Source organism: Prunus avium, chromosome 6 (assembly GCF_965620075.1).
Source record: "Prunus avium chromosome 6, drPruAviu1.hap1.1, whole genome shotgun sequence".
In the NCBI taxonomy this organism is placed as follows: Eukaryota; Viridiplantae; Streptophyta; class Magnoliopsida; order Rosales; family Rosaceae; genus Prunus; species Prunus avium.
Window position 1 is genome coordinate 5,408,860 of NC_142289.1, and position 26,339 is coordinate 5,435,198.

The 26,339-nt window shown below is 35.5% G+C and overlaps 1 protein-coding gene and 1 non-coding gene across 2 annotated transcripts; one reads left to right on the plus strand and one right to left on the minus strand.

Annotated features, from left to right (window-relative positions):
* Positions 1–4,226: 4,226 nt before the first annotated feature.
* Positions 4,227–24,375, minus strand: LOC148293529 (uncharacterized). The gene is made up of 6 exons (XM_088254506.1): positions 24,294–24,375; positions 23,457–23,810; positions 10,923–12,140; positions 9,252–9,387; positions 8,497–8,639; positions 4,227–4,792 (listed from the first exon to the last, which is right to left on the minus strand). Exons 1-6 carry the CDS (start codon positions 24,373–24,375, stop codon positions 4,227–4,229), a joined length of 2,499 nt encoding a protein of 832 aa, XP_088110632.1.
* Positions 12,896–13,002, plus strand: LOC148293530 (small nucleolar RNA R71). Its single transcript, XR_015836889.1, has one exon. It is a non-coding gene; the product is annotated as a small nucleolar RNA R71 (small nucleolar RNA).
* Positions 24,376–26,339: the final 1,964 nt, after the last annotated feature.

Consider the following 26,339-nt stretch of genomic DNA (forward strand, 5'->3'; position numbering starts at 1 on the left):
TTCCTTGTTCTTGCTTGTTGCCAATCTGACCAAGAACCTACTAAGAGAAAGTAGTTATTTAATTTCCAATATTTTTATTAGCATAATGTCTAAACTTATAAAAATCAAACTTTAGCCTAAAAGCTCAAAATAACATAAATTAATGTACTAACAAATATATATTTAGGGATAGAAATTGTAATAATTATGTGCTTATCAAATACCCCCAAACCTATAATTTGCTAGTCCTCGAGCAAACTAAAATGAAAAACTAAGCATAAATGAAAACTAACTAAGCCACTTTCGTAGGGATCTCGATTGCATTTAGCGCATGCAATAAGCCTTTAAACCCCTAGGTTGCCCTAGTGGACGAGTTGTAGTCTCGTGAGGGTTTTCAGGGATGATACCCACAAACATCTGAAATTTTAAGTAACTCTCCTGTCAAATCATCATCAAGAATGTTAAAGCTCAAAAACTAACATTCTCAATTCATGAACAAATTTAAAAGAGCGAACACAAATCCAAAACTTTAAGTTCTTCCAGTCTAAAGTCAAAGTCATTTATCACCATTAATAAACTTTTCATTTGCTTTCTTTGGTGTAAATTGAACTAACACAGTTGAGAAGACAAAAATTCAATCATAATCACACCATCCTTGCTATCTTAGATTTTTTTATATTTTTTTTTATTTTTAGAATAATAAATATATACATGCTATTATGTGGACTGTGCAATGTTTAGCTCCCTTAAGCTTTCTAATTAACCCATGTAGCAAATGTTAGGCCAATGACTCTCAAACACAAAGGCTTTAAGGCATTAGGTGTTGAAACACCCCGATGAGCTTAATAACTCGAGTTAAAAAGGCTACAAAGCTAAACAAGTCACACATGCATTTTTTATTTTTTATTTTTAAGAACTTCACGGTTTGACGCGAACACTCACTACTGATTAGGCGAGAGGCCCGGTTACTAAGTGAAAGTTCTCTTTTTATTCTTTTTTTTTTTTTTTTTTTTTTCAAGACAACAAAGATAAATACAATCAATCTCAAACTCTATCTTCTCAAGCGCATTAGTGTGAGTGTGAATTTTTCAAAGCCTAGCTCATAAATCATTCATTAAGTAGAAATAAATGAAAAAGACTAAAGACTGGATTAGTTATCGTATCGCTCAAGTGTTCTCAATTTTAAATTCATGCATGAATATCAAATCTCAATTTAATGCAAGTCTGTTTTGATGACAACAAGAGTGGAGTTTTTTTTTTTTTTTTTTTTGAAATAAAATTTACAAACTAACAAATTGCCAAAAATAATTCCACTTCCCCCCAACTTGAATGAAACATTGTCCTCAATGTTAAAGAATTTAGGCATCAGCAATGTTATAAGAAATAAGAGGGTTTAAAGCAATTAAATAAAGAACAAACAAGAATTTAAAATTACAACACAGTTGTAAAAACATAACAAAATCAAACGGAACAAAACCAAACCAAATACAACAGTAAGCCCTAACAACAGTTCTACGCACGCAAAAATCCAGCCCATGAGAACGTCCAAATCAATTTTAAAACCCAACCCAAACGAAAGCCCAAACACTTCTTTTATTATTATTAAAAATTAAAGAAAACAAAGAAGCGTTGTCAGAAGCGCAAGGAACGAGATTTCTGAAAAGAGAGAAGGGGGCCGGATGTCTCGTTTACTGATAGGTCACGGGCCAAAAGAGGTGAGGGACGTCTCAGCGCGCAGATGCCGCTTTCACATCCCCAAAGCCAGAATTATTGGCTTCGTAGGAAGGCGCGATGACTTTTTGTTTCTTGAAAGCGCGGAAAGGCAGAAATACAATTAAGAGGGTTGGGGGATGGGTGCGGCAGATGGAGATAAGCCGTAGGGGCGCGCGAAACTCAGAAGCGCAGCGGCTAGGGTTTAGAAAAAACTTAGTCTATAAAAGGCAAAGGAAAAAAAATGAAAAACACAAACTCAGAAACACACAAAAGAGAAAAGAAAGAAGAAAAGTGAGTGAAAAATCAAAATGGCCTCTTCCTATCCATTTTCGTTGGATCTTAACTTAGCTCCACCGACTCAAACTTGGGGCCAAGCAGTGGCACCAGTATGGGTGCCCTATTTTGCCTCCGCACGGGGGCCTGTAACAGTAAATGACTCAATACTCCTGGACAACGATGTTGCCATTGGAGTTGCGAGAAATCTAGTGACTCCTAAAGATATACGTGTGCTGGGCACAAGGGATGACAATCGGGTCGTGAGCGACGCCCTGGCACTAAGCGTGCAGAGTACAACATGTGTCGCAAGTTTGGGTCATCGCCTACTTGCGAAGTCCCATGAGGTAGAGGTGCTGAAAGGTCAGTTGGCGGCGGAGCGAAGTATAGTTGAAGATTGTCAGAGTGTTATAAAAAGCTTGAAAAGGGAGAGGTCAAGGATAGTGGAGGTGAATCGACACCAGCTAGAAGTATTGCGGGACGAGAATAAAAACCTATCAAAGATGGTAGAGTTGTACTCTCGAGACATGCGAAAGCAGCTGGAGGACCTAGACCGACCAGGGAAACGCAAGCAACTAGATCGCGAGAGAAGTTTTGCTGAAGCGAAGATTGCGATCTTTGGGAGCTCAAGTGATGAGCCCCAAGAGGCTGTGCGTGAAGACCCTGGAGAGGACATCCAGAGGGCCAAACTCAAAGCTCCTATGGTCGAGACACCAAGCACTGTGAAAAAATAATTTCTAATGTATTATTAGTGTGCCTGTTTGTTTCGCCCTTCCCCTGTATTTTTCATTTTCATTTTGTTTCACTTTTTTTTTCGGAAATAAAAGAAATTAAGTTGCAAAAGAAAGAGTAGCACACTTCCCAAACAAAACAAAGATGACAGCCGAAAGGGAAAACACATTTCCCAAACTTAAAATAAAACAAAGCAAAACACAAAGCACCAAAAAAAATAAAAAAAATAAAAAAGTAACGGGAAAAAAAACATAAAACACCAGAAACCACAGAGGTAAAAAGAAAAGTAAAGTGAAAGTAGAAATGCTCCCTTCTAAAAAAAAACGCGCTCGCAATTTGCGCCGGAAATGAAGGGATCCGAGAGAAAAGAGCACAGGATAGCACCCTCGAGATCCGAAGTGCTTTCGGCTCCCTCATCTGCATAAGTCTATTTAAACTCATCTCGGTGAAGTAGAAGAGCACCCAGCATTTCTTCCTGCAAATTCAGAGAAAAATATCAAAAAAAACCAGAAACAAAACAATGGCATCCTCATGCACTCACCTTGATGATCTCAACCTTGAATTGTCCCTTGCACCTCCGAATGCCCAGATAAGGGCTCCTCCAAACCCTGTCTTCCCAAACTCCACATATCATCACGGCACGGCCTCAAACTTTGCTGAGGCAATACCGAACTTTGCTGAGGCAATACCGAACAGAGTATTGCTGCTGGGAGGCATGACTGCCAGCAAGCTCACAGCGACAGATCATCTGCATGTGGCGCAGAGGTCTGACAAAGCTGCAGTGGAGGAGTCCCACAATTTGACTGTGCTCCACGCGGTCTCGGCTACCAATTTGGGCATGCGATTACTGGCGAGGACACGGGAGTGTGCCGCGATGAGCGAGGAAATAGCTTCCTTGAAGGCTATGGTGGCGGACTTGCAGAAGCGGCTCTACTGTGCCAATCAGCACGTGGAAGCACTGCAGAGAAAAAATGAGGACCATGTGGAGCTGCTGCAGATTCTGCAAGTAAGAGAAAATAGAGGCATGCCATGAAGATGAAGAAGTTGTTTTTTTTTTTTTTTAATTTACTTGAATGTTTTTTTGTTTTTTTGTTTTTTTGTTTTTTTTGTTTTTTTTGTTTTTTTTGTTTTTTTTGTTTTTTTTGTTTAATGCAGTGTTTGAATAAAAATGTGTTTTTACCACTCAGAAATAAACTAACTAACCACACCACGTATTCAGAAAATATATTGAGCAATCATGAATCAAATTTCTTATATGAAACACTGTTTATGAATAATGGAGATTTAAGATCAAACAATGTCATAAAGAAAAGTTGAAAGGGAAATAAAATAAAATAAAATAAATAAATAAATAAAATTCCACTAACAATAAAAGTTATACTAGCAATAGAAGTTGAAATAAACAAGCCAAACAATCTTTTAATTAAAACCACCAAAAATAAATAAATAAATAAATAAAAATTTGTGCAAGAAATTAAAAGAACATTTGGAATTTTTGCACCAAGTGTTTCAGACGCATCTTTAAGTTCTTATCCACCTTCAAATTCTGGTATCCACCCGTTTTCTTCTTGTACCTGTGCAGAATCCAACAAAGAAAAATTATAATTTACTTCAGAGTTTTGTGCAAAATCATAATCTTCATTGACCAAACAAGTTTGCAAAGAATCAGAAAAACAAGAAGAATCAAAACAATCTTGAACAATTGTATCAATCATGTCAACTTCTTCGTAATTTTCTTCGCTTTCAGGCTGCTTGCGTATGTTGAATATGTTGAGCTCTAATGTCATGTTCCCAAATGATAGTTGCATAAGTCCATTCCTGCAATTAATATGAGCATTAGCTGTAGCAAGGAAAGGTCTTCCAAGAATAATAGGAATTTGAGAACTAGAATACGCAACTGGTTGAGTATCCAAAACTATAAAATCAACAGGAAAATAGAATTTGTCTACCTGAACCAGCACATCTTCCACCATACCTCTTGGAATTTTTACTGAACGATCAGCCAATTGCAATGTTACAGAGGTGGGTTTTAATTCACCAAGACCCAATTGCTTATAAACCGAGTAAGGCATCAAATTTACACTAGCACCCAAATCTAATAAAGCATGCTCAACATAAAAATTCCCAACAACACATGAAATTGTGGGACAACCTGGATCTTTATACTTGGGTGGAGTATTAGTTTGAATAATTGCACTTACATTTTCAGTTAAAAATGCAGTCTTTTGAACATTGTGCTTTCTTTTTACAGTGCATAAATCCTTTAAAAATTTTGCATATGAAGGAATTTGTTTGATAGTATCCAAAAGAGGGATATTGATTTTCACTTGTTTAAAAACCTCCAAAATTTCAGAATTTAAGTCTTTCTTAACTGCCTTAAGTGCTTGTGGAAAAGGGACAGAAGAAGGATATTTCAAAATTCCAGAATTATTCTCATTTTCTTTAATATTATCTTCACTATTCTTTGGTATTTCAAAATTCTTTTCTTTTTCAACATTTTTTGAATTTTCTAGCCCAATTATTTTTCTACTTTGAGGAGTAGTGACAACTTTAACTTGATCATGCTTATTATCATGCAAAGAGAATGAAGTCGAAGGAATGTTTACCTCAATGTGTTCGCACCACTTTGCAAAACCTAAGGGAGGTGTCGTATAGCAGTGTAGCTCGGAAGTCCGAGTGTCGTATCCACAGAGAGCGGTGTAAAGATAGCAGAGCTGAAAAAGAACAATTATGATTGAAAAGTAGATTTATGCAAGTTTTGATTTAGAGAAAATTTAATTGATTAAAACACTAAGGCATTGGGGTTCCACTTTTAACATAAGCATGCAACTCTTAATAATTTGATCCACAAAATATTTTCCTTTGTAGTTGTTCAAAATAATTAAAGCCCTTTTTAATTTCCTTTAGAAGTATTCTAAGCATAACTTGTACCATTGGCAACAAACTATCAAAAAATAATCTTCATCAAAATTCTATTAATCTTTAGTAATTTTCTTCTCTTTTAAAAGCATGAAAGTTTTTACTACACAATGGGAAAAACATGATTGAACCCATGAAATAGATTATCAAACATTCATCAATTAATTAAAAAGAAAACTACAAATTTCATTTGAACAAAAACTACAAATTCACATTAAAGCTTAAGTTTGGATCAAACTAATAAAAATTACACACTTATATTAAAAGCTTTCTCCCTAGCCTTAGCTAGGGAGTTAGTTCCCCATAATAAAATAAAACTAAAAACAGAAATTAAAACTTAGAAAGATATGGAGGAAGGAGAGAAAGCTCAAGTTGTGAGGCTTGGTGTATTTTCCTTCTACGGCAACACTCTATTTATAGAGCATGGGAATTGCTTATGTTGCAACTTGCTTTGATTAAACTATTATTCCACCTTGCCACAAAGCCAATCAAATATTTCTTCATTTATTTTGTTCATCCACCTTGCCGCCAAGCTCATCCAATTTCTTTTGTTTATGCAATTTCATCTCTTGTATTGGAATACACATCAACATATGTAATCAATTCAATTGGCTTTTATTGTGCTGTAACCACATTCTTCATTTTATAATTCTTCTTGGCTTGTGGAAGCTGCACCTCAATTCTTCTCTAGTGTCGACTGCCACAATTGATTGGATTGCTTCAATTATCATCACTTGCAAAGCATGGTTGGCTCCCCACTGCAAACATTAAAGTGCAATATTACAAATCAAAAAGTGGTGCAGAAAATAGTAAGCAAGCATATAAGTGAAAACACACCGAATTAACTAACATTGTAAGAAAAATAATTACTAACAAATATAATTTAAGGATAGAAAATGTGATAATTTATGTGCTCATCAAATACCCCCAAACCTATAATTTGCTAGTCCTCGAGCAAACTAAAATGAAAACTAACTAAGCCACTTCCGCAGGGATCTCGATTGCATTTAGCGTATGCAATAAGCCTTTAAACCCCTAGGTTGCCCTAGTGGACGAGTTATAGTCTCGTGAGGGTTTTCAGGGATGATACCCACAAACATCTGAAATTTTAAGTAACTCTCCTGCCAAATCATCATCAAGAATGTCAAAGCCCAAAAACCAAGATTCTCAATTCATGAATAAATTTAAAAGAGCGAACACAAATCCAAAACTTTAAGTTCTCCCAGTCTAAAGTCAAAGTCATTTATCACTATTAATAAACTTTTCATTTGCTTTCTTTGGTGTAAAGTGAACTAACACAGTTGAGAAGACAAAAATTCAATCATAATCACACCATCCTTCCTATCTTAGAAATTAAAGAAATAAATATATACATGCTATTATGTGGAATGTGCAATGTTTAGCTCCCTTAAGCTTTCTAATTAACCCATGTAGCAAGTGTTAGGCCAATGACTCTCAAACACAAAGGCTTTAAGGCATTAGGTGTTGAAACACCCCGATGAGCTTAATAACTCGAGTTAAAAAGGCTACAAAGCTAAACAAGTCACACATGCTTTTTCTTTTTTTTTTCTCTTTTTTTTTTTCTTTTTTTTTTAAGAACTTCACGGTTTGACGCGAACACTCACTACTGATTAGGCAAGAGGCCCGGTTACTAAGTGAAAGTTCTCTTTTTATTCTTTTTTATTCTTTTTTTTTTTTTTTTTTTTTAAGACAACAAAGATAAATACAATCAATCTCAAACTCTATCTTCTCAAGCGCATTAGTGTGAGTGTGAATTTTTCAAAGCTTAGCTCATAAATCATTCATTAAGTAGAAATAAATGAAAAAGACTAAAGACTGGATTAGTTATCGTATCGCTCAAGTGTTCTCAATTTTAAACTCATGCATGAATATCAAATCTCAATTTAATGCAAATATATTTCGATGACAACAAGCATAGAGGGTTTTTTTTTTTTTTTTTTTTAAGGAGAAAATTTTAGAAACAAATTGTGATAACTAATTCCACTCCCCCCCCAACTTGAATGAAACATTGTCCTCAATGTATAAAACTTAGAAATAAGCAATGTTATAACAACCAATGAAGGGTATTAAAGTAAATATAAAAAAAAGAATTAAAATACAAAATAAATAGAAAATAGAATTACAAAACAAATAACAAACAAACAAAAGAAACAGGAACCCTTAATCACACAAGTATACAAGCAACTCATGGATGACCAGTTAAGGGCCTCAGAAAAGACAGCCAGGGGTTCCGGGAAGGTTGGAGGGGTCACAATGGTCCCGCTTAAAACCCAAACTTCTTAGACACCGAAAGTGTCGCCTAAAGAACTCCTAGACACTGTATTGACAGAGACGCTCACTGGAGTTACCAAAAGTCAACTCATATTATTTTAATTATTAAAAAAAAAAATAACTTAAAATAATAACAAAATAAGTAAAGAGAAAGGATTGGAATGCTCCCCCTTGAAGCGATTAGGTCGAGCATGATACTAAGTAAAGATAGTCTGAAAATTCAATCCTGATAAACAGGATTCTCCAAGTGAATCGTGTCATCCTGCAAAACAAAATTCTCCAAAAATGGTTTAAGACGTTGGCCATTAACTTTAAAAACATTACCATTCTTTGGATCCTCAATCTCTACTGCTCCAAAAGGAAAAACTTTTGTGACCACAAATGGACCTGTCCATCTGGAACGCAGTTTACCAGGAAAAATATGCAATCTTGAATTATATAAGAGAACTTTCTGTGATGGTTCAAAGTTTTTCCTCAAAATATTTCTATCATGAAAAACCTTCATTTTCTCTTTGTAAATTCGAGAGTTTTCATAAGCATCATTCCTTAATTCTGCCAACTCATTCAACTGAAGCTTCCTATTCGAACTTGCATTATTTAAACCAAAATTAAACAATTTAATTGCCCAATATGCCTTATGTTCAAGTTCAACTGGTAAATGACAAGCCTTACCGTAGACAAGTCTGTACGGTGACATCCCTATGGGGGATTTGTATGCTGTACGGTATGCCCATAAAGCATCAGTTAATCTCAAAGACCAATCTTTACGGTTAGGACTCACAGTTTTTTCCAAAATTTGTTTTATCTCCCGATTAGCAAGTTCAACTTGACCGCTTGTTTGTGGGTGATATGGGGTAGCGACTTTATGAGTGACACCATATTTTTTCATTAAAGCCTCAAAAGGTTTATTACAAAAGTGTTTCCCCCCATCACTTATTATAGCTCGAGGTGTTCCAAATCTTTAGAAAATGTTTTCTTTTAAAAACCGCAAAACAGTTTTATGATCATTATGTCGACAAGGAACAGCCTCTACCCATTTGGAAACATAATCAATACCGACCAAGATATAAAGATTTCCAAAAGAAACGGGAAACGGACCCATAAAATCAATGCCCCAACAATCAAATATTTCAATTACCAAAATTGGGTTCAAAGGCATCATATTTCTACGGGTAATTGCCCCCAACTTTTGACAACGGTCACAAGTTCGACAAAAAGAATTAGTGTCTTTAAAAAGCGTAGGCCAATAAAATCCACACTGCAAAATCTTTGCAGCGGTTTTCTTTACAGAAAAATGACCACCACATGCTTCATTATGACAAAAAGAAATTACTGCATGGATTTCATTATCAGGTACACACCTCCTAATGATCTGATCAGGGCAGTATTTAAACAGATAGGGGTCATCCCAAAAGAAATTTTTAACCTCTGTAAGAAATTTCCTCTTGTCTTGAGCAGTCCAATCAGATGGAATTTTACCTGTAGCAAGAAAATTAACAATGTTAGCAAACCACGGTAATTCCGAAATAGTAAATAATTGCTCATCTGGAAAAGAATCATTAATTGGCAATGTTTCAATCGAATCCTCAAAACTCAATCTAGACAAATGATCAGCCACTACATTTTCTACTCCCTTTTTGTCTTTGATTGTGATGTCAAATTCTTGAAGTAGTAGGATCCACCTAATCAATCGAGCTTTAGCATCTTTCTTTTCAAAAAGGTATTTTAAAGCTGCATGGTCAGTGAAAATAACAATAGGTGATCCAACTATATAAGAACGAAACTTATCCAAAGCAAATACCACAGCAAGGAGTTCTTTTTCAGTTGTAGAATAATTCATCTGAGCACTGTTCAAGGTTCTGCTTGCATAATGGATGACATGTGGCTTCTTATCCTTTCTTTGCCCCAAAACAGCTCCAACCGCAAAATCACTGGCATCACACATAATTTCAAAAGGTAAAGTCCAGTTAGGTGGTTGCATAATTGGAGCAGATGTGAGCAATTCAATTAATTTATCAAAAGCCTTTTGACATGAATCAGACCACTCAAATTTACTGTCTTTTAATAGGAGATTACACAAGGGTCTAGATATTGCACTAAAATTCTGAATAAATCTCCTATAAAAACCAGCATGACCTAAAAATGATCTGACATCTTTAACAGTTTTTGGAACTGGCAATTTTGAAATCAATTCAATTTTAGCTTTATCCACTTCAATTCCTTTAGATGAAACAATATGACCAAGAACAATTCCAGAAGAAACCATAAAATGACATTTCTCCCAATTTAAAACAAAGTTTTTCTCCTGGCATCGAACCAACACTTTTTCCAAATTACTCAAGCAATTATCAAAAGAATCACCGAAAACAGATATATCATCCATGAAAACTTCAAGAAATTGCTCAACCATATCACTGAAAATACTGATCATGCATCTTTGAAAAGTAGCAGGAGCATTACATAATCCGAAAGGCATTCTACGAAAAGCAAAAGTACCAAAAGGACATGTAAAAGTAGTTTTTTCTTGATCTTCAATGGCAATTTCAATTTGATAATAACCTGAGTATCCATGAAGCAATAAAATTCATGACCGGCTACCCTTTCTAAGATTTGATCAATAAAAGGTAAAGGGAAATGGTCTTTTCTAGTTGCAGAATTTAGCTTTCTATAATCAATGCACATGCGCCAACTTGAAACAACTCTAGTAGGTATCAATTCATTCTTATCATTTTCAACCACAGTTATGCCAGATTTCTTAGGTACAACTTGAGTAGGACTTACCCATTTACTATCAGAGATGGAATAAATAATACCTGCATCTATTAATTTCAACACCTCAGTTTTAACAACATCTTTCATGATTGGGTTTAACCTACGTTGTGCTTCCCTGGAAGACTTGGCTTCATCCTCTAAAAATATTTTATGAGTACAAACAAGAGGACTAATTCCCTTAATGTCAGCAAGAGTCCAACCAATGGCAGATCTGTGAGAATTCAACACATTAAGTAACTTACCTTCTTGCAAAGAGTCAAGTTTAGAAGATATTACCACTGGAAAAGTGTTGTTGGCCCCCAAGAATGCATGTTTAAGTCCCATGGGTAAAGGCTTCAATTCTAGATCAGGAACTTCCACATTTGATGGCAATGTCTTTTCCTTCCGAGGTGGAAGCTTCTCAAACCTTGGCGTCCATTTATCAACCTGCAAGGAATTAAATAATGAATTAAGATAAGCAATTTCCGGATCCTCAAGTAATTCAGATTCTTTAGAATTCAATAAAAGATCCTCTAAAGGTTCAGAAATACTGGTCTTCTCAAATTGATCTTGCACAAGAGCTTCAATCAAGTTCACCACTGCACAATCATCATCTTCATAAGGTCGCCTGAAAACATTAAAAATGTTAATTTCCAATGTCATGTTACCAAAACTGAGTTTCATTACCCCACTTCTGCAACTAATGTGTGCGTCACATGTAGCAAGGAATGGACGTCCTAAAATGACAGGAATTTCATTTTCAGAATGCAAAACAGGTTGTGTATCCAAAACAACAAAGTCAACAGGGTAGTAAAATTTGTCCACTTGGACCAACACATCCTCAATTACCCCTCTCGGCACTCGTACAGAACGATCAGCAAGTTGCAACTTCATTGTTGTGGGCTTCAATTCACCAAGACCTAACTGCAAATATACTGAATATGGCAATAAATTTACACTAGCCCCCAAATCAAGCAAAGCACAATTGATGTAATTTTTTCCAATTACACATGAAAGAGTGGGACTTCCTGGATCTTTGTATTTAGGAGGGACCTTATGTTGCAACAAAGCACTCACATGTTCAGTCAAAAATGCAGTTTTCTTCACTTGATGCTTTCTTTTAAATGTGCACAGATCTTTTAAAAATTTAGCATAAGAAGGGATCTGTTTAATAGCATCTAACAGAGGAATATTAACTTTGACTTCTTTAAAAACATCCAAAATTTCAAAATTTTGATTCAATTTCTTTGGAGGATTTAAAGCTTGAGGAAAAGGAGCAGGAAAATGATATTCATTTGATTCATTCAAGTTGGACATGTTAAGTTTATCATTATTCTTAGATTTTTCAACTTCCTTCAGTGAAGGTGTGTTATCAATTATTTTACCACTTCTAAGAGCAATGACAGACTTAGCATGTTCAATTGAGGTTTCACACGAATTAACATTCCTTGGATTTGGTTGAGTTTGGGAAGGAAATTTTCCTTTTTCATTTATTGCAAAAGAATTTGTCAATTTAGAAATTTGGCTTTTAATTTCTTTATTTTCTTCAACCATTTGACCAAACAAGGTATCATACCTTTGATTTTGCTTCTGCTGTTCCTGCATAAATGCTTGAAGAGTATCGCTCAAAGAAGGTCTAGCATTAAATGTATTAGTTGCAGGAAACTGATGATTGAAAGAATTTCTATCACTTACCTGAGGTTGTGAATCATTGCTCCAACGAAAGTTTGGATGATTCCTTGTTGCTGGATTGTAAGTGTTGGAAAAAGGAGAATATTGTTGTTTGAAGTTTCCAACAGCAGCACAACGCTCCTCATAAGCTCCTTTCATTTCCTGAAAAATTGGACAATTTTTAACAGTATGACCAATCTCATAACAAGAATCACATACTTGATTAACATCAGCTTGAAAAACAGGTTGAGGCAAATTTGATTTTTCCGTTTTCAAAGCAGCTATCTCTTTAGTCAAAACCTCAAATTTTAATTTCCAATCATCTTCTTCTTTTAATTGATAAATTCCTTTATTAGTAGAAGATGTGGCAATTCTTGAACGATCAGTGGTCTCAACTAGACTGGGGACAGTCCATTGATGAGCTTTTTCAGCAATTTCATCCAAAAATTCTAAGGCATCATCAGGGTCTTTTTGCATAAAATTTCCATTACACATAGACTCAACAAATTGGCGATCACGGGGGAGAAGTCCCTCATAGATATAACTAGCAAGACGCCAGTTTTCAAAGCCATGGTGTGGACACAAATTCAAAAGCTCTTTAAATTTTTCCCAAGTTTGATACAAAGTTTCATTTTCCTTTTGAGAGAAATTTGAGATTCTTTTCTTAAGAGCAATTGTCTTGTGATTTGGAAAATATTTGTTAAAAAATGCTTGAGTCATTTCCCCCCAAGAACCTATGGATCTAGCCCTTAATGAATACAACCAACCTTTAGCCTTTTCTTTTAAGGAAAAAGGAAAAAATTTCAACCTTATGAAATTAATCCTATCAAGTTGAACATTGTAAAAGGTGCCAATTGCTTCTTCAAATTCCCTAACATGCACATAAGGATTTTCACTTTCCATGCCATGAAAAATAGGTAGTAATTGAATCATTCCAGGTTTGAAATCGTAATTTGGCATGTTAGGTGGAAACATGATGCATGAAGGATTTGGTGCACGAATAGGATGCAAAAATGTCTCTAAAGTCCTAGGTGCAACTACTTCTTCTCTCATTTCATGATTCACAATCTGAGCATTAACCTCTTGTTCATTATTCGCAATTTCTTGTTCAACATTCACAATTGCTGCCATGCTTTCAGATTTATTGGATATTTCAGTTGAAGAAGTTGAAGCAAAATGTTCTAAATTAACAGTTTCAGACTTTTTGACAAACCTTCCTAGATGATCTCTAGGTCGCATAAAGTAAATAAATAAATAAACAAAAACAAAATTAAAAATTAAAAAAAAAAAAATATTAACAATAGGATGAAAGTTGGAAAGAGTGTACCATATGTGAAGAATTTCACATAACCAGCAAACCTCTGACCAAGGGGATCTCTGTACTCTTTGACAAGCCGCTCCCCGGCAACGGTGCCAATTTGTTCGCACCACTTTGCAAAACCTAAGGGAGGTGTCGTATAGCAGTGTAGCTCGGAAGTCCGAGTGTCGTATCCACAGAGAGCGGTGTAAAGATAGCAGAGCTGAAAAAGAACAATTATGATTGAAAAGTAGATTTATGCAAGTTTTGATTTAGAGAAAATTTAATTGATTAAAACACTAAGGCATTGGGGTTCCACTTTTAACATAAGCATGCAACTCTTAATAATTTGATCCACAAAATATTTTCCTTTGTAGTTGTTCAAAATAATTAAAGCCCTTTTTAATTTCCTTTAGAAGTATTCTAAGCATAACTTGTACCATTGGCAACAAACTATCAAAAAATAATCTTCATCAAAATTCTATTAATCTTTAGTAATTTTCTTCTCTTTTAAAAGCATGAAAGTTTTTACTACACAATGGGAAAAACATGATTGAACCCATGAAATAGATTATCAAACATTCATCAATTAATTAAAAAGAAAACTACAAATTTCATTTGAACAAAAACTACAAATTCACATTAAAGCTTAAGTTTGGATCAAACTAATAAAAATTACACACTTATATTAAAAGCTTTCTCCCTAGCCTTAGCTAGGGAGTTAGTTCCCCATAATAAAATAAAACTAAAAACAGAAATTAAAACTTAGAAAGATATGGAGGAAGGAGAGAAAGCTCAAGTTGTGAGGCTTGGTGTATTTTCCTTCTACGGCAACACTCTATTTATAGAGAATGGGAATTGCTTATGTTGCAACTTGCTTTGATTAAACTATTATTCCACCTTGCCACAAAGCCAATCAAATATTTCTTCATTTATTTTGTTCATCCACCTTGCCGCCAAGCTCATCCAATTTCTTTTGTTTATGCAATTTCATCTCTTGTATTGGAATACACATCAACATATGTAATCAATTCAATTGGCTTTTATTGTGCTGTAACCACATTCTTCATTTTATAATTCTTCTTGGCTTGTGGAAGCTGCACCTCAATTCTTCTCTAGTGTCGACTGCCACAATTGATTGGATTGCTTCAATTATCATCACTTGCAAAGCATGGTTGGCTCCCCACTGCAAACATTAAAGTGCAATATTACAAATCAAAAAGTGGTGCAGAAAATAGTAAGCAAGCATATAAGTGAAAACACACCGAATTAACTAACATTGTAAGAAAAATAATTACTAACAAATATAATTTAAGGATAGAAAATGTGATAATTTATGTGCTCATCAGTGGTCTGGAGGTTTCTGGAGGTGAAGTTGAAGAGGTTTCTGGAGATGAAGTTGAAAGGTCGCGCGAATGGGTTGTGATTCAATTTTGGTTTCGGTTGATGTCGTTTTGGTTCAGTTTTGGTTTGATGTCGTTTTTCAGCTTTGGTTTGAAACTAAATACTGAAAATGGCATATGTTGTAATTTTCATATTTTGTAATGGTATTTTTGTTACATTTTGGTGTTTGGCCTTTTGCTAATTAGACTAAATTGTATTTCTTTCTACTAAATTAGTAAACTATATTATGGTTTAAAACTAAAGCTCCCTATTTTTTATAACCATGTTTTCAAATCTTGTCCAATTTTTTATTTTTTTGGGTTGAAATGTTCACCAAAAAAAAAAACTAACATAAATAAGTTAACAAAAAACAAAAATAGCACCTTAATTAAATTACATCATTAAAAAAAATATATCAAACCTCTAATATAGAGCCCTGGATGTAGAGCCTCTCACTGTGGGAGAGATGCCTTTAGAGCCCCAAAGATTCCATCAGAGCTCTAAATGAGGCTCTATAAACCTCTTTTAGAGCCCCAACCATTGAGGATGGCCTAAGGTCAGTCAATACGCCAATGACTCAATATAAACGCAACGTCATGGCTCATGTGTCATAGCTCTAGGTCCAGGGTTCCCATTATATGGACATATTTTCATGTTAATTTCTGGGTTGATTGGAAGAGGAATTCTTCATAAACTTGGAATGGAGATGTTTGGTCCGACCTCCAGCATAAAGATGCTGAGGGAATTTCGAACTAAAGAGCAGAGTTGCTCTGTACTCACTACAAAAAAAAAGGTTCATTACCGACCAACTTATTCCGAGGGCTCCCAAATTCCCTCGGCAAAAGTGTTTTTTCCAATGAAAAAATGTTGTCCGTTGGAAATATGTTACGGGGCTGGAATTTATTTCCATAAAGGAATGGCCTTCGAAAAAAGTCTCTATAGTCGTCGGAAATGTAATTTATTTGGCATGAAAACTTTGCACTAACTTTATTAACGACACAAAATTTGTTTGTCAAAAATAAGTTCCGAGGGGCTTCTCATGCCCTCAAAATTGTTTGACTATTTCCTAGGGGAAATATGTCCGCTCGGTAATGCCGTTATATTTATGACCAAACTCATCCTTGTCGGTAATAGTTGTGCTTGTTTTGGAGGGCATATTCATAGCTATTGGAAATCACAACCTAGTTCCGAGGGCAACATATGGTCGCCGATAATAATTTTTCTATTTACAAGGGGAATTAGCAGTCGTCGGAAATGACTATCTTAAAATATTCATAACAAATTAAATTTTAAAAAAAAATACACCGAAAAAAGATACTCATTCCTTACAACAAATTCATCGATTTTAGAGGTTTAAAATCATGATTCCACATAATTGAGGGATCAAAGAAGCAAGAGTGTTAGGTTATCAAAAGTTAACTAGTACTTTGTTTGTTTACAAACTAATTTGAGTTTTTGTTGTCACTTTGAATTTTTGTAAGTTAAAATGAAGCTTTAGGACAAAGAGAATGTCGCTAGGATTTTGTAGGAATTTTTGGTGAATTTTCAAAAATTTTAATGTATTTATTTTGATTTTTAGGAGTGAAATCATATAAAATCTATTTTAAACTGAATTGATCGACAAGTGGCAGCTTCTTACAGGTGCTTTTTCTGTGTTGGTAATGCGTGTCCTCATACCACAACACCACCTCTCTTTTTTCTTACTTTTTTGTTGTTTATCTTAACAAATTAAATAAAAATTAGAAAAGTACACCGAAAAAAGCTACGTACAGCTTACAACAAATTCTTTGATTCTAAAGGTTTTAAATCATGATTCCACATAATTAAGTTCATAGTAATCATTGGATCAAAGAAACAAGAGTGTTAGGTTAACAAACATTAACTAGTGTTTTGTTTGTTTACAAACTAATTTGAGTTTTGATTGTCCAAGCTTTAGGATGAGGAGAATGTCACTAGGACTTCGTAGGAATTTTTGGGGAAATTTTCAGAATTGTAATGTATTTATTTTGATGTTTAGGAGTGAAATCATATAAAATCTATTTTAAACTGAATTGATGCAGCTTCTTACAGGCAATGATTTAAATATCGATATTATTCGTCTTTTTTTGAGAGGGCAATATTTTCACACTTATCCACTTAATTATTGTCATTATATCGATATTATCGCGATAATATCGGGGACGATATTTTCAACCACGCAAAAGCTACACACTACTTAATTATCGTGAAAAATTCTTTAAAAAATTAGAAAAATGCACCAAAAAAAGCTACACACTGCTTACGACAAATCCTTTGATTTTATAGGTCTAAAATCATGATTCCACACAATTGAGTTTATAGTAATCTTCTAAGTGAACACATACTAGGTATTTATTTTATATCAACGAGTATGATGGTCCATATAAGTATTCTAATAATTCACTCCAATTGCAAGCCCCAATAATTTAGAAGGGCCGATGGTCTTTAATTTGATGAAAGCTTCTACTACCGACCTTGTTATATGAGCAATGCAATGGTGAATCTCTGTTCTATCTACTAACCTATCGTCACACTTTCAAGAGCATGCCAATAGAATTCCTTATTTTTTTTATTTTTTGTTGTATCATTTTGTGTGGAGAATCTCTGTTGAACTAGCTCCTATTCTCCATTTATTTTTATAATTATTCATATTTTAATATACTGTTGGTTTATATATTTGTTTCTTGAAAATGTAGTTGTGTGTTGGTTTTTTTTTTTTAACATAAAGGTAATTTTGAGTTATTCAAAAATTTAATCACAAAGAATTTAAGAAATGAATATTTAAAAAAAAACTTATTTACGTAAAAAATCATAAAATAAAAATTTGTTGCCGCCTTTCCCCCCCCCCAAAAAAATTTTTAGAAACTCCCGTTCTGAAAGAGAAAAAAAAAGTTAGATGCACAATTGCTTAGGAGGCTAAGGGCTTTCTGGTCATTGGGTATGTCTGTGACGGCTCGTCTAGTCTAAACCGAAAGTGGCTTCTTCTTTCAATGGCAAGCTCAACTTAATTGTAAGTAACCCCCTGTTTGTTTCGTTCTCTAGCTGCTTGTATAAATGTCAGAAAGAACTTTTTAATATTTCATAGTCTAAGTACAAACAGGTTGTGGTTATGACTTCAATTCTCGAATTGAAAAGGGTATTTTATGAGAAAGAAAATTGTTATATTTAATTTGATTGTTGGACTAGGTAAATGATGTTGAGACAAATATCAGGAACCCAACTACTGAGTGCACTCTAAAGAATATTCTTCACTCATGGCTACCAACTTAGAATCTACATACCATCTTTCAATTTGCAGATCCTCTTTTGAAAACATCTGGAGCAGGAAGCAATGTGTTTATATCCTCTGTTTCTGGTTTGGGGGGGTATAGGTTCTGGGACCAATAACAAGTAAAGGTGAGCTACTGCTCTGTTATGGTTTGTCTCCCTTTGCTCCATAGTCCATAGTCAATATGTTGTATTAAATTTGATGAGTGTGAAAAAGGCAAAAGCTAAAGCCTTTTTCATTTTCTCCTCTTCTCGGTTTTCAGCTACAATCAATCATTTTGCAAAAAATCTGGCTTGTGAGTGGGCCAAAGACAATATCAAGAGCACTTCTTTCCACCCTTACTAGAACCTCACTGGTTGAACATGTAATACTCTTTCCTTCTTATGGTCTTTTAGGTGTTATACATATGTTTCAACATTATTTCAATTACAATTGTTTGTGTTGGCTAAATGTACACCAGAGAAGTTTATATCAGGGTTATTCGCCATGAAAATGCACCCACAAAACCTCAGGCTTCTTTCTCACCCAACAATAGGAATTACATTGAAAGCGAATGTGTTAGTTCTCCTTTCTCAGGTTACTTAGGAATTAGGATAGGCAGTTATGAATTATATGCTTACAAAGGCACACGGTCAGAGTGAGCATTTTATGGACTAGATAATGTTCAGCTTCATTACTAAAATATAGATAGAATAATTGACATACTTCTTACATCATGTTCAACTTAGAACTGTGGCAAAATAAACTTTAATTATCATTTTATTTGACATTTCAATACCTCAAAACTAAATATCAAGAAAGACATGCTATAGTCCAAGGGATACCTCTGGCGCAGGTCTAGAAATGCATTTTTGGCCTTAGTTCTTTATTTGATCTATTTTGTTATGTTTCAGGTATGTTATTAAACTCTTATTTTTATTTTTTTTAAACCTCATAAAGATCAATTTGTGGTTACCATGATTAAGATCTTGAGTTTGCGTTTGAAAAACATTGAACGAAAAAGCCACTTTCTGTTATGTGTAAAAATTAGATTAATCACCTGTTTCTTTATTTCGTTTAAGGCATGTATTATGTTTTTTTAATTCCTCATAACATTTTATTTCATCCAAAAAAATATTTATGTTTTCAATTCAGGATCATAACTATTTGTATGTAGGTGTGCTTGAATCATGGGATAAGGTTTTGCATTAATTCAAGGAAGCCATATTTACATACAAGTCACATGAAGACCTGAAAGCTACATTCAAACACCTCATTCGGTTGGAAGTGGGCTTCGAGGACTAGTGATATAGGATATATTTTAGGATTGTAATGAGTTTCTTTTGGAATTTGTTACATTGATCTTTTACTAATGATAATATATATTATTTTTCGGACACTAATTTCTCATTGGAAATATTTTTTATACTTCTTTTACAAAATATTTGTACATTCCGACGGCTTTTTATTCTTGATAATCGCATAAATATGGTTGGAAAAATATTTTTTTCGACACACTTCCATGTCGGAAATGCACAATTCCAACAAATTATATTTATCACAAATAATACTCTAGGGTCGGAAATACTATATTCGACCAATAGTCATTGGTTGAAAATATAGTGTCACAAAACAAAATATCTTGATAAAAAAAACTATTTCTGATAGTCGCATAAGTATTTGCAACCATATTTATTGTTGGAAATGAATTTGTATGATTGTTTTGAAAATCCATTTATGACAGAAATATAAGTCATATTGACAAACATGGGCGTTGGAAATAAATTATTTACGATGGACTGGTCGGAAAAAAACTATTTCTAACGAGTGTGTTTCCGACGGTAGAAGCCTTTTCCAACCACAAACTGCCCTCGCTAAAGGCATTTTGTTTTATAATGACTGTTATAAAATCAGGTGAAGAATTAATCTTTAGTGCCTACAAATACTAGATATATTTTATTTGGGAGCTTTAAAAATAAGAAAAGGGACAATAATGCGGGCTTTTGCCAAATCCTTTTGATTGGTTGTTTAGAGCCTTATACATGAAATGAACCTTCATCACTTGAGAAAATGGCAATCATGCAGAGAAGAAGGGGCTCAAAAATCATACTCAGTTGAGGATGAGATCATGACACAGTTTTCATTTCCCAAAAATCAATGTTCTCTCTTGAGCGGATGTAAATTACAAGAAATACTTGCCAAAGATAGTGTAATTGAGAGTGTGGAGAATATGAGATATGATATGTTTTGCAGAGAATTCCAATCAGCTACTTGTATTACTATCTTGAGGAGATTTATACAAATGTAGCTAGCTAACTATTAGTTACAAACAAGATCACAAAGCAAGGATTATTTCCAGGATTTGTGTTTCCCTAAAACATGGAAATGTAAACATGGAAAGGTGCTTCTATAAACATGGAAAAGTGGAAATGTGATAGACAAGCTTTTCCTTGTTTTAGGAAAGCTGTCTATGTCTTGTTTATGTCTTGACTAACACTCCCCCTCAAGTTGGTGCAAAGATATCACGCATGCCCAACTTGTCAACTGAGTCATGAAAGACTTTACTCGATACGGCCTTCGTCAGAATGTCGGCAAGTTGGTTTTCCGAGTTTACAAACGGAAACTTAATTATACCACTTTCTAGTTTCTCTTTGATGAAGTGTCGGTCGACTTCCACATGTTTGGTACGGTCGTGTTGTACTGGGTTATGTGCTATCTCGATGGCAGCTTTATTGTCACAATATAGGTTTGTGGCATTCACTTGTTTAATGCCAAGATTCTTTAGCAATCTTCGCAACCAAAGCAATTCACATACTCCTTGAGCCATTCCTCTAAACTCAGCTTCAGCACTGGATCTTGCTACAACTCTTTGTTTCTTACTCCTCCAAGTAACTAAATTGCCACCCACAAATGTAAAATATCCAGAAGTTGAGCGTCTATCCGTGATACACCCTGCCCAATCAGCATCAATGTATCCTTCAAGATCCATAGGTGTATGTTTGGAGAACATCAATCCTTTTCCAGGGGCAATCTTCAAGTATCGCATTATTCGTATTACTCCATTCATGTGTGCTTCACTCGATTGATGCATGAATTGGCTTACCACACTCACAGCATAAGCTATGTCAGGGCGTGTGTGGGATAGATAAATCAATCGCCCAACTAACCTTTGATACCTTTCTTTATCAGTAGGAGCTTGATCTGGATACATTCCCAATTTGTGATTCTGTTCAATAGGTGTGTCAGCTGGCTTGCAATCCAGCATTCCTGTTTCTGTCAACAAATCTAACACATACTTTCTTTGGGATAAAAATATGCCATGTTTAGATCTAGCAACCTCAATGCCAAGAAAATATTGTAACTCACCCAGTTCCTTCATCTCAAATTCACTTCCAAGGAGCTTCTGTAGATTCTGCATTTCTTCATTGTCATTACCGGTAACCACCATATCATCAACATAGATGATCAGGGCCGTAAGCTTTCCACCACGACGCTTTAAGAACAATGTGTGATCTGAGCTACTTGGAGTGTACCCAAATCGTTTCATGGAATCAGTAAATCTCCCAAACCAAGCTCGGGGTGATTGCTTTAGCCCATACAGAGATTTTCTCAGCTTGCATACGGTATTAGGACCGGATGTCATAGGAATCCCTGGTGGTGGATCCATATATATTTCTTCTTGTAAGTCCCCATGAAGAAAAGCATTTTTTACATCATATTGCAGTAGTGGCCAGTCAAGATTTGCAGCCAAGGATATGAGAACACGTACAGTGTTGATTTTGGCAACTGGTACAAACGTCTCCTGGTAGTCAATTCCATATGTTTGTGTATATCCCTTGGCCACTAATCGAGCTTTGTATCGGTCTATGGATCCATCAGCTTTGTATTTAACAGTGTATATCCATCGACATCCAACTGGTTTCTTCCCATGTGGTAAAGGAACCATTTCCCATGTAGAATTCTTTTTCAAAGCTTCCATTTCAATTGCCATTGCTTCAGTCCATCTAGAATCTGTCACAGCATCCTGCCATTTACTTGGAACACATACAGTAGATAATTGATTGACAAATGATGCATATGACTTTGACAATCTATGAGTGGACACATGGTTATTGATGGGGTATTTAGATTTAGCATTAAGGTCAGGGCAATATTGAGGTTTAGGTTTTCCCCTATTGGATCTAGGTGGAAGTGTATATGGTGCAACATTAGGTGGTTCAGTGGTTACCTCAAGTACTTCTTCATCACTAGACGAATGATGCGATGGCAGGGCAGGAGGGGTTGTATTTTGTAGTTGATCATCAGGGGCATCTGGATCACCTTCTGGTTCCATAGTCTCAAGGTCTTCACTGATGTCAGGGCTGGACAGATCATGATTTTCTTCAGAATTTTCGACTCTGTGAAACAGCGACCGGTCGCTGGGTTCTTCACGACCGGTCGCCTCGGGAATTTGAGTTGTATTCGTCTCTGTGTAAAAACGACCGGTCGTAAATGTGTCGCGACCGGTCGCATGGGGCATTTCGCGACTGGTCGTCAATGGATCGCGACCGGTCGCCTGGGGCACTTCATGAGATTCTTCAACTCTGTGTAAAAGCGACCGGTCGCAAGTAGGGTGGCGACCGGTCGCCTAGGGTACTTCTCCGTTTTCTTCAGCATTTTTTTCGATATTCTCTTCAAATGACAAGTCCTTCTCTTCACTCCCCCTCTCCCCCTGAAGAGAAGGGGTCTTGGAAACCATAAAGTAGGCCAAATCTTCATGAAAAGTGGTATCCATAGTGACAAAAAAAATTTGAGTAGGAGGATGGTAACACTTGTATCCTTTTTGATTCAAGCCATATCCAATAAACACACATCGGAGGGCACACGGATCCAGCTTACTCCGTTGATGAGAAGGAACATGAGCATAAACAACGCAACCGAACACACGAGGAGGCAACTTGAGAATGGTAGGAAGAGAGATGTGATGAGCTAAGGTATCTAGTGGAGTTTGGAAATTCAGAACGCTACTAGGCACCCGATTAATCACATAGACTGCAGAGAGAAGAGCATGACCCCATAAGTGATGAGGAACAGATTTATCAAGCATATAGGCACGGGCAACTTCAAGTAATTGGCGATTCTTTCGTTCGGCGACACCATTTTGTTGTGGAGTGAAGGGTGTGGAGGTTTGATGGATGATACCTTGGTCCTTGAAGAATTGAGCCAAGGCACCATTCACATACTCCCCACCATTGTCAGATCGAAACACTTTGATGGATGCTTGGAACTGAGTGGTGATCATAGCATGAAATTCGCGGATTGTGGTGGTAACATCACTTTTATGGGCGAGCAAATATACCCATGTCATGCGGGTACAGTCATCTATAAATGTAACAAACCACCTCTTGCCAGTAGAAGAGACTTTAGCAGGGCCCCAAACATCGGAGTGAATCAACTCAAAAGGAAATTCTGTTTTACTATCACTTGAGGGAAATACAGTGCGATGACTCTTGGCCAACACACATGTTTCACACTTAAACTGAGAATCAACTAAGCCTTGGAATAAAGATGGAAACAACCGTCGAAGGTAGCCAAACGATGGATGTCCTAAGCGACGATGCCATAGCCAAATCTGTTGTTGAGCACGTGAGTTTTGAACATGGGCAGCTCGTGGTGGTGATGAGACCGTCAAGGTATACAACCCCCCTCTCCGTTTACCATGCCCAATCGTCTCGTGAGTCGTAAGGTCCTGAAACTTACAATGAGAAGGATAGAATGTGGCATAACAATTATGTGAGTCAAGGAATTTCCCAACATACAACAAATTGCATTTAATAGAGGGGACAAGTAGTGTATGAGGTAAGGACAATTTAGGGGAAAGTGATATAGTCCCTTCTCCAGCAACATTAGAAGGAGCCCCATTGGCACTAGTGATGTAAGGATAATGAGATTTAGGAAATAAGGTGGAAAAAACAGTAGAGTCAAAAGTCATATGATCAGTGGCACCAGTATCAATTATCCATGTAGTAGAGCGTGTACCTGAGTCGGGGTTGGAGTCGGAGAGTAAGGCAGGAGATGGAGACTCACTGATAGTCATGACATAAGCAGTCTTGGGTGCCATGTTGTGGGTCTTGTGTGAAAGTATGGATACGTAAATGCAGCGGAAGTTTTCTGGAACACAACAGGGGTACAACAGAACCAAGTCATCAAAGGAACACAAGTTTGAATTATGCAGGGACAAGGTTAAGTAGAGACAAGGTTTAAGCAAACAAGCTTAGAACTTCAGCAAACAAGCTTAGAACTTCAGCAAACAAGAGCACAAATTAGGATTGTGATCACAACCAATTTTAAGGTAAGGCAAAGTATGAGATAGGAATGATATAACAGCAAATTATGGGCAAGGATAGGTAGAGATTAGGGAAGAACAAGGTTATGCAGAGGCAACCAAAATCGATTGCTCTGATACCATGCCAAAGATAGTGTAATTGAGAGTGTGGAGAATATGAGATATGATATGTTTTGCAGAGAATTCCAATCAGCTACTTGTATTACTATCTTGAGGAGATTTATACAAATGTAGCTAGCTAACTATTAGTTACAAACAAGATCACAAAGCAAGGATTATTTCCAGGATTTGTGTTTCCCTAAAACATGGAAATGTAAACATGGAAAGGTGTTTCTATAAACATGGAAAAGTGGAAATGTGATAGACAAGCTTTTCCTTGTTTTAGGAAAGCTGTCTATGTCTTGTTTATGTCTTGACTAACAATACTTTCCTGCTCATCTTTCATTATTGCGACGTTCTTTCTTATCTTTCACCTCCTTTGATAAGTGACATGAGGAGATATATAGGAAGAAGATAAAGAAATGGGAGTATGAAAGTTTTTCTTGTGAATAGCCTATTCAAAATATAGTTAATAAATTTGCATATAGCATGTTATGCATTCTTGACATTTAATACATGTATTTTTTTTACATATTTTTGAATAATACAAGAAAAAAACACTACACTTTATCATTTTAATAAATAGTCTATAATAGCTGAGACTTTCATTCTATTCTTCTTTTTTTTTTCTTTTTTTTTTTCTGTTCCCGTATTTCACTAACTATAACCTTTCAAGTATTGAAGTAATTTCACCTATAGATTTATCTTGTGACGTGTGCGTGCCACTTAGATCATTTGGTAGATCAAATGGAGAAGATGAATTGAACCTTGACTGATTTTATAAGAGCAGATAAGTTTTTCATTCAACCTCAGGCATGAAAATGGTGAAGAAATCTCCAACCAAAAAGAGCAGGGTTGTTTCTGTTACAGATTCAGGAGAAGACCTAACCATGATATTCTATAACTCCAGATTCGGTGGCTTTTAAATTGAGTGGCAAGCAGGATCTCAAGAAACATCCACAATTCAAATCCCGGTGATTGGCTGTTTAGAAGAATGTCACTGCCTAATTAATAGTAAAATATATGTACTTAAGAGATTAATTATTTATTTGTCGTCGTTGTTGGCTTTGAAGTCTTCTTCCCGTCTATCTGTAAGACTACCAACACCATGACAGAGAGAGCCATGTGGTCCAATAAAATGGACGGATATGATAAGGCATACTCCCATGTCCCGCCTACGTACTCTGGGTTTTCCATAAAGGCATGGTCATCTTTTTCTCTGTTAAATAAGTGCATTTGATTTATTTTTGTCACGTCAATAACCATTACTGTTCCATTTTTTCTTTTTTCTGTTCTTTTTGTTTTACTTACAAAAGAAAACCAAGTTCCTACTCCATTATTAATTTGATTTTTTTTTTCTCAATCTGCTTGCTCAAGTTATGATTTTTTTGTTTTTTGGGCGGAGGAATTGGTTTAGATAGAAGGCCTTTTTTATTTTTTTTACATACTAGTCTAAATTACGGGAGGGGAGGATGAAGAAGCTTAGAAGGACTTTCAGCAGGGAGGAGGAGATTGGGGAGACGAAGAGTGGAGGACGATGAGAAGTTTGACAAATTTTTTATTATTTAAATTATTTTAACCCAAATTAATGAAAAATGAGAAAATTAAAATTAAAATTAAAATTAAGTGATGTTGCTTGT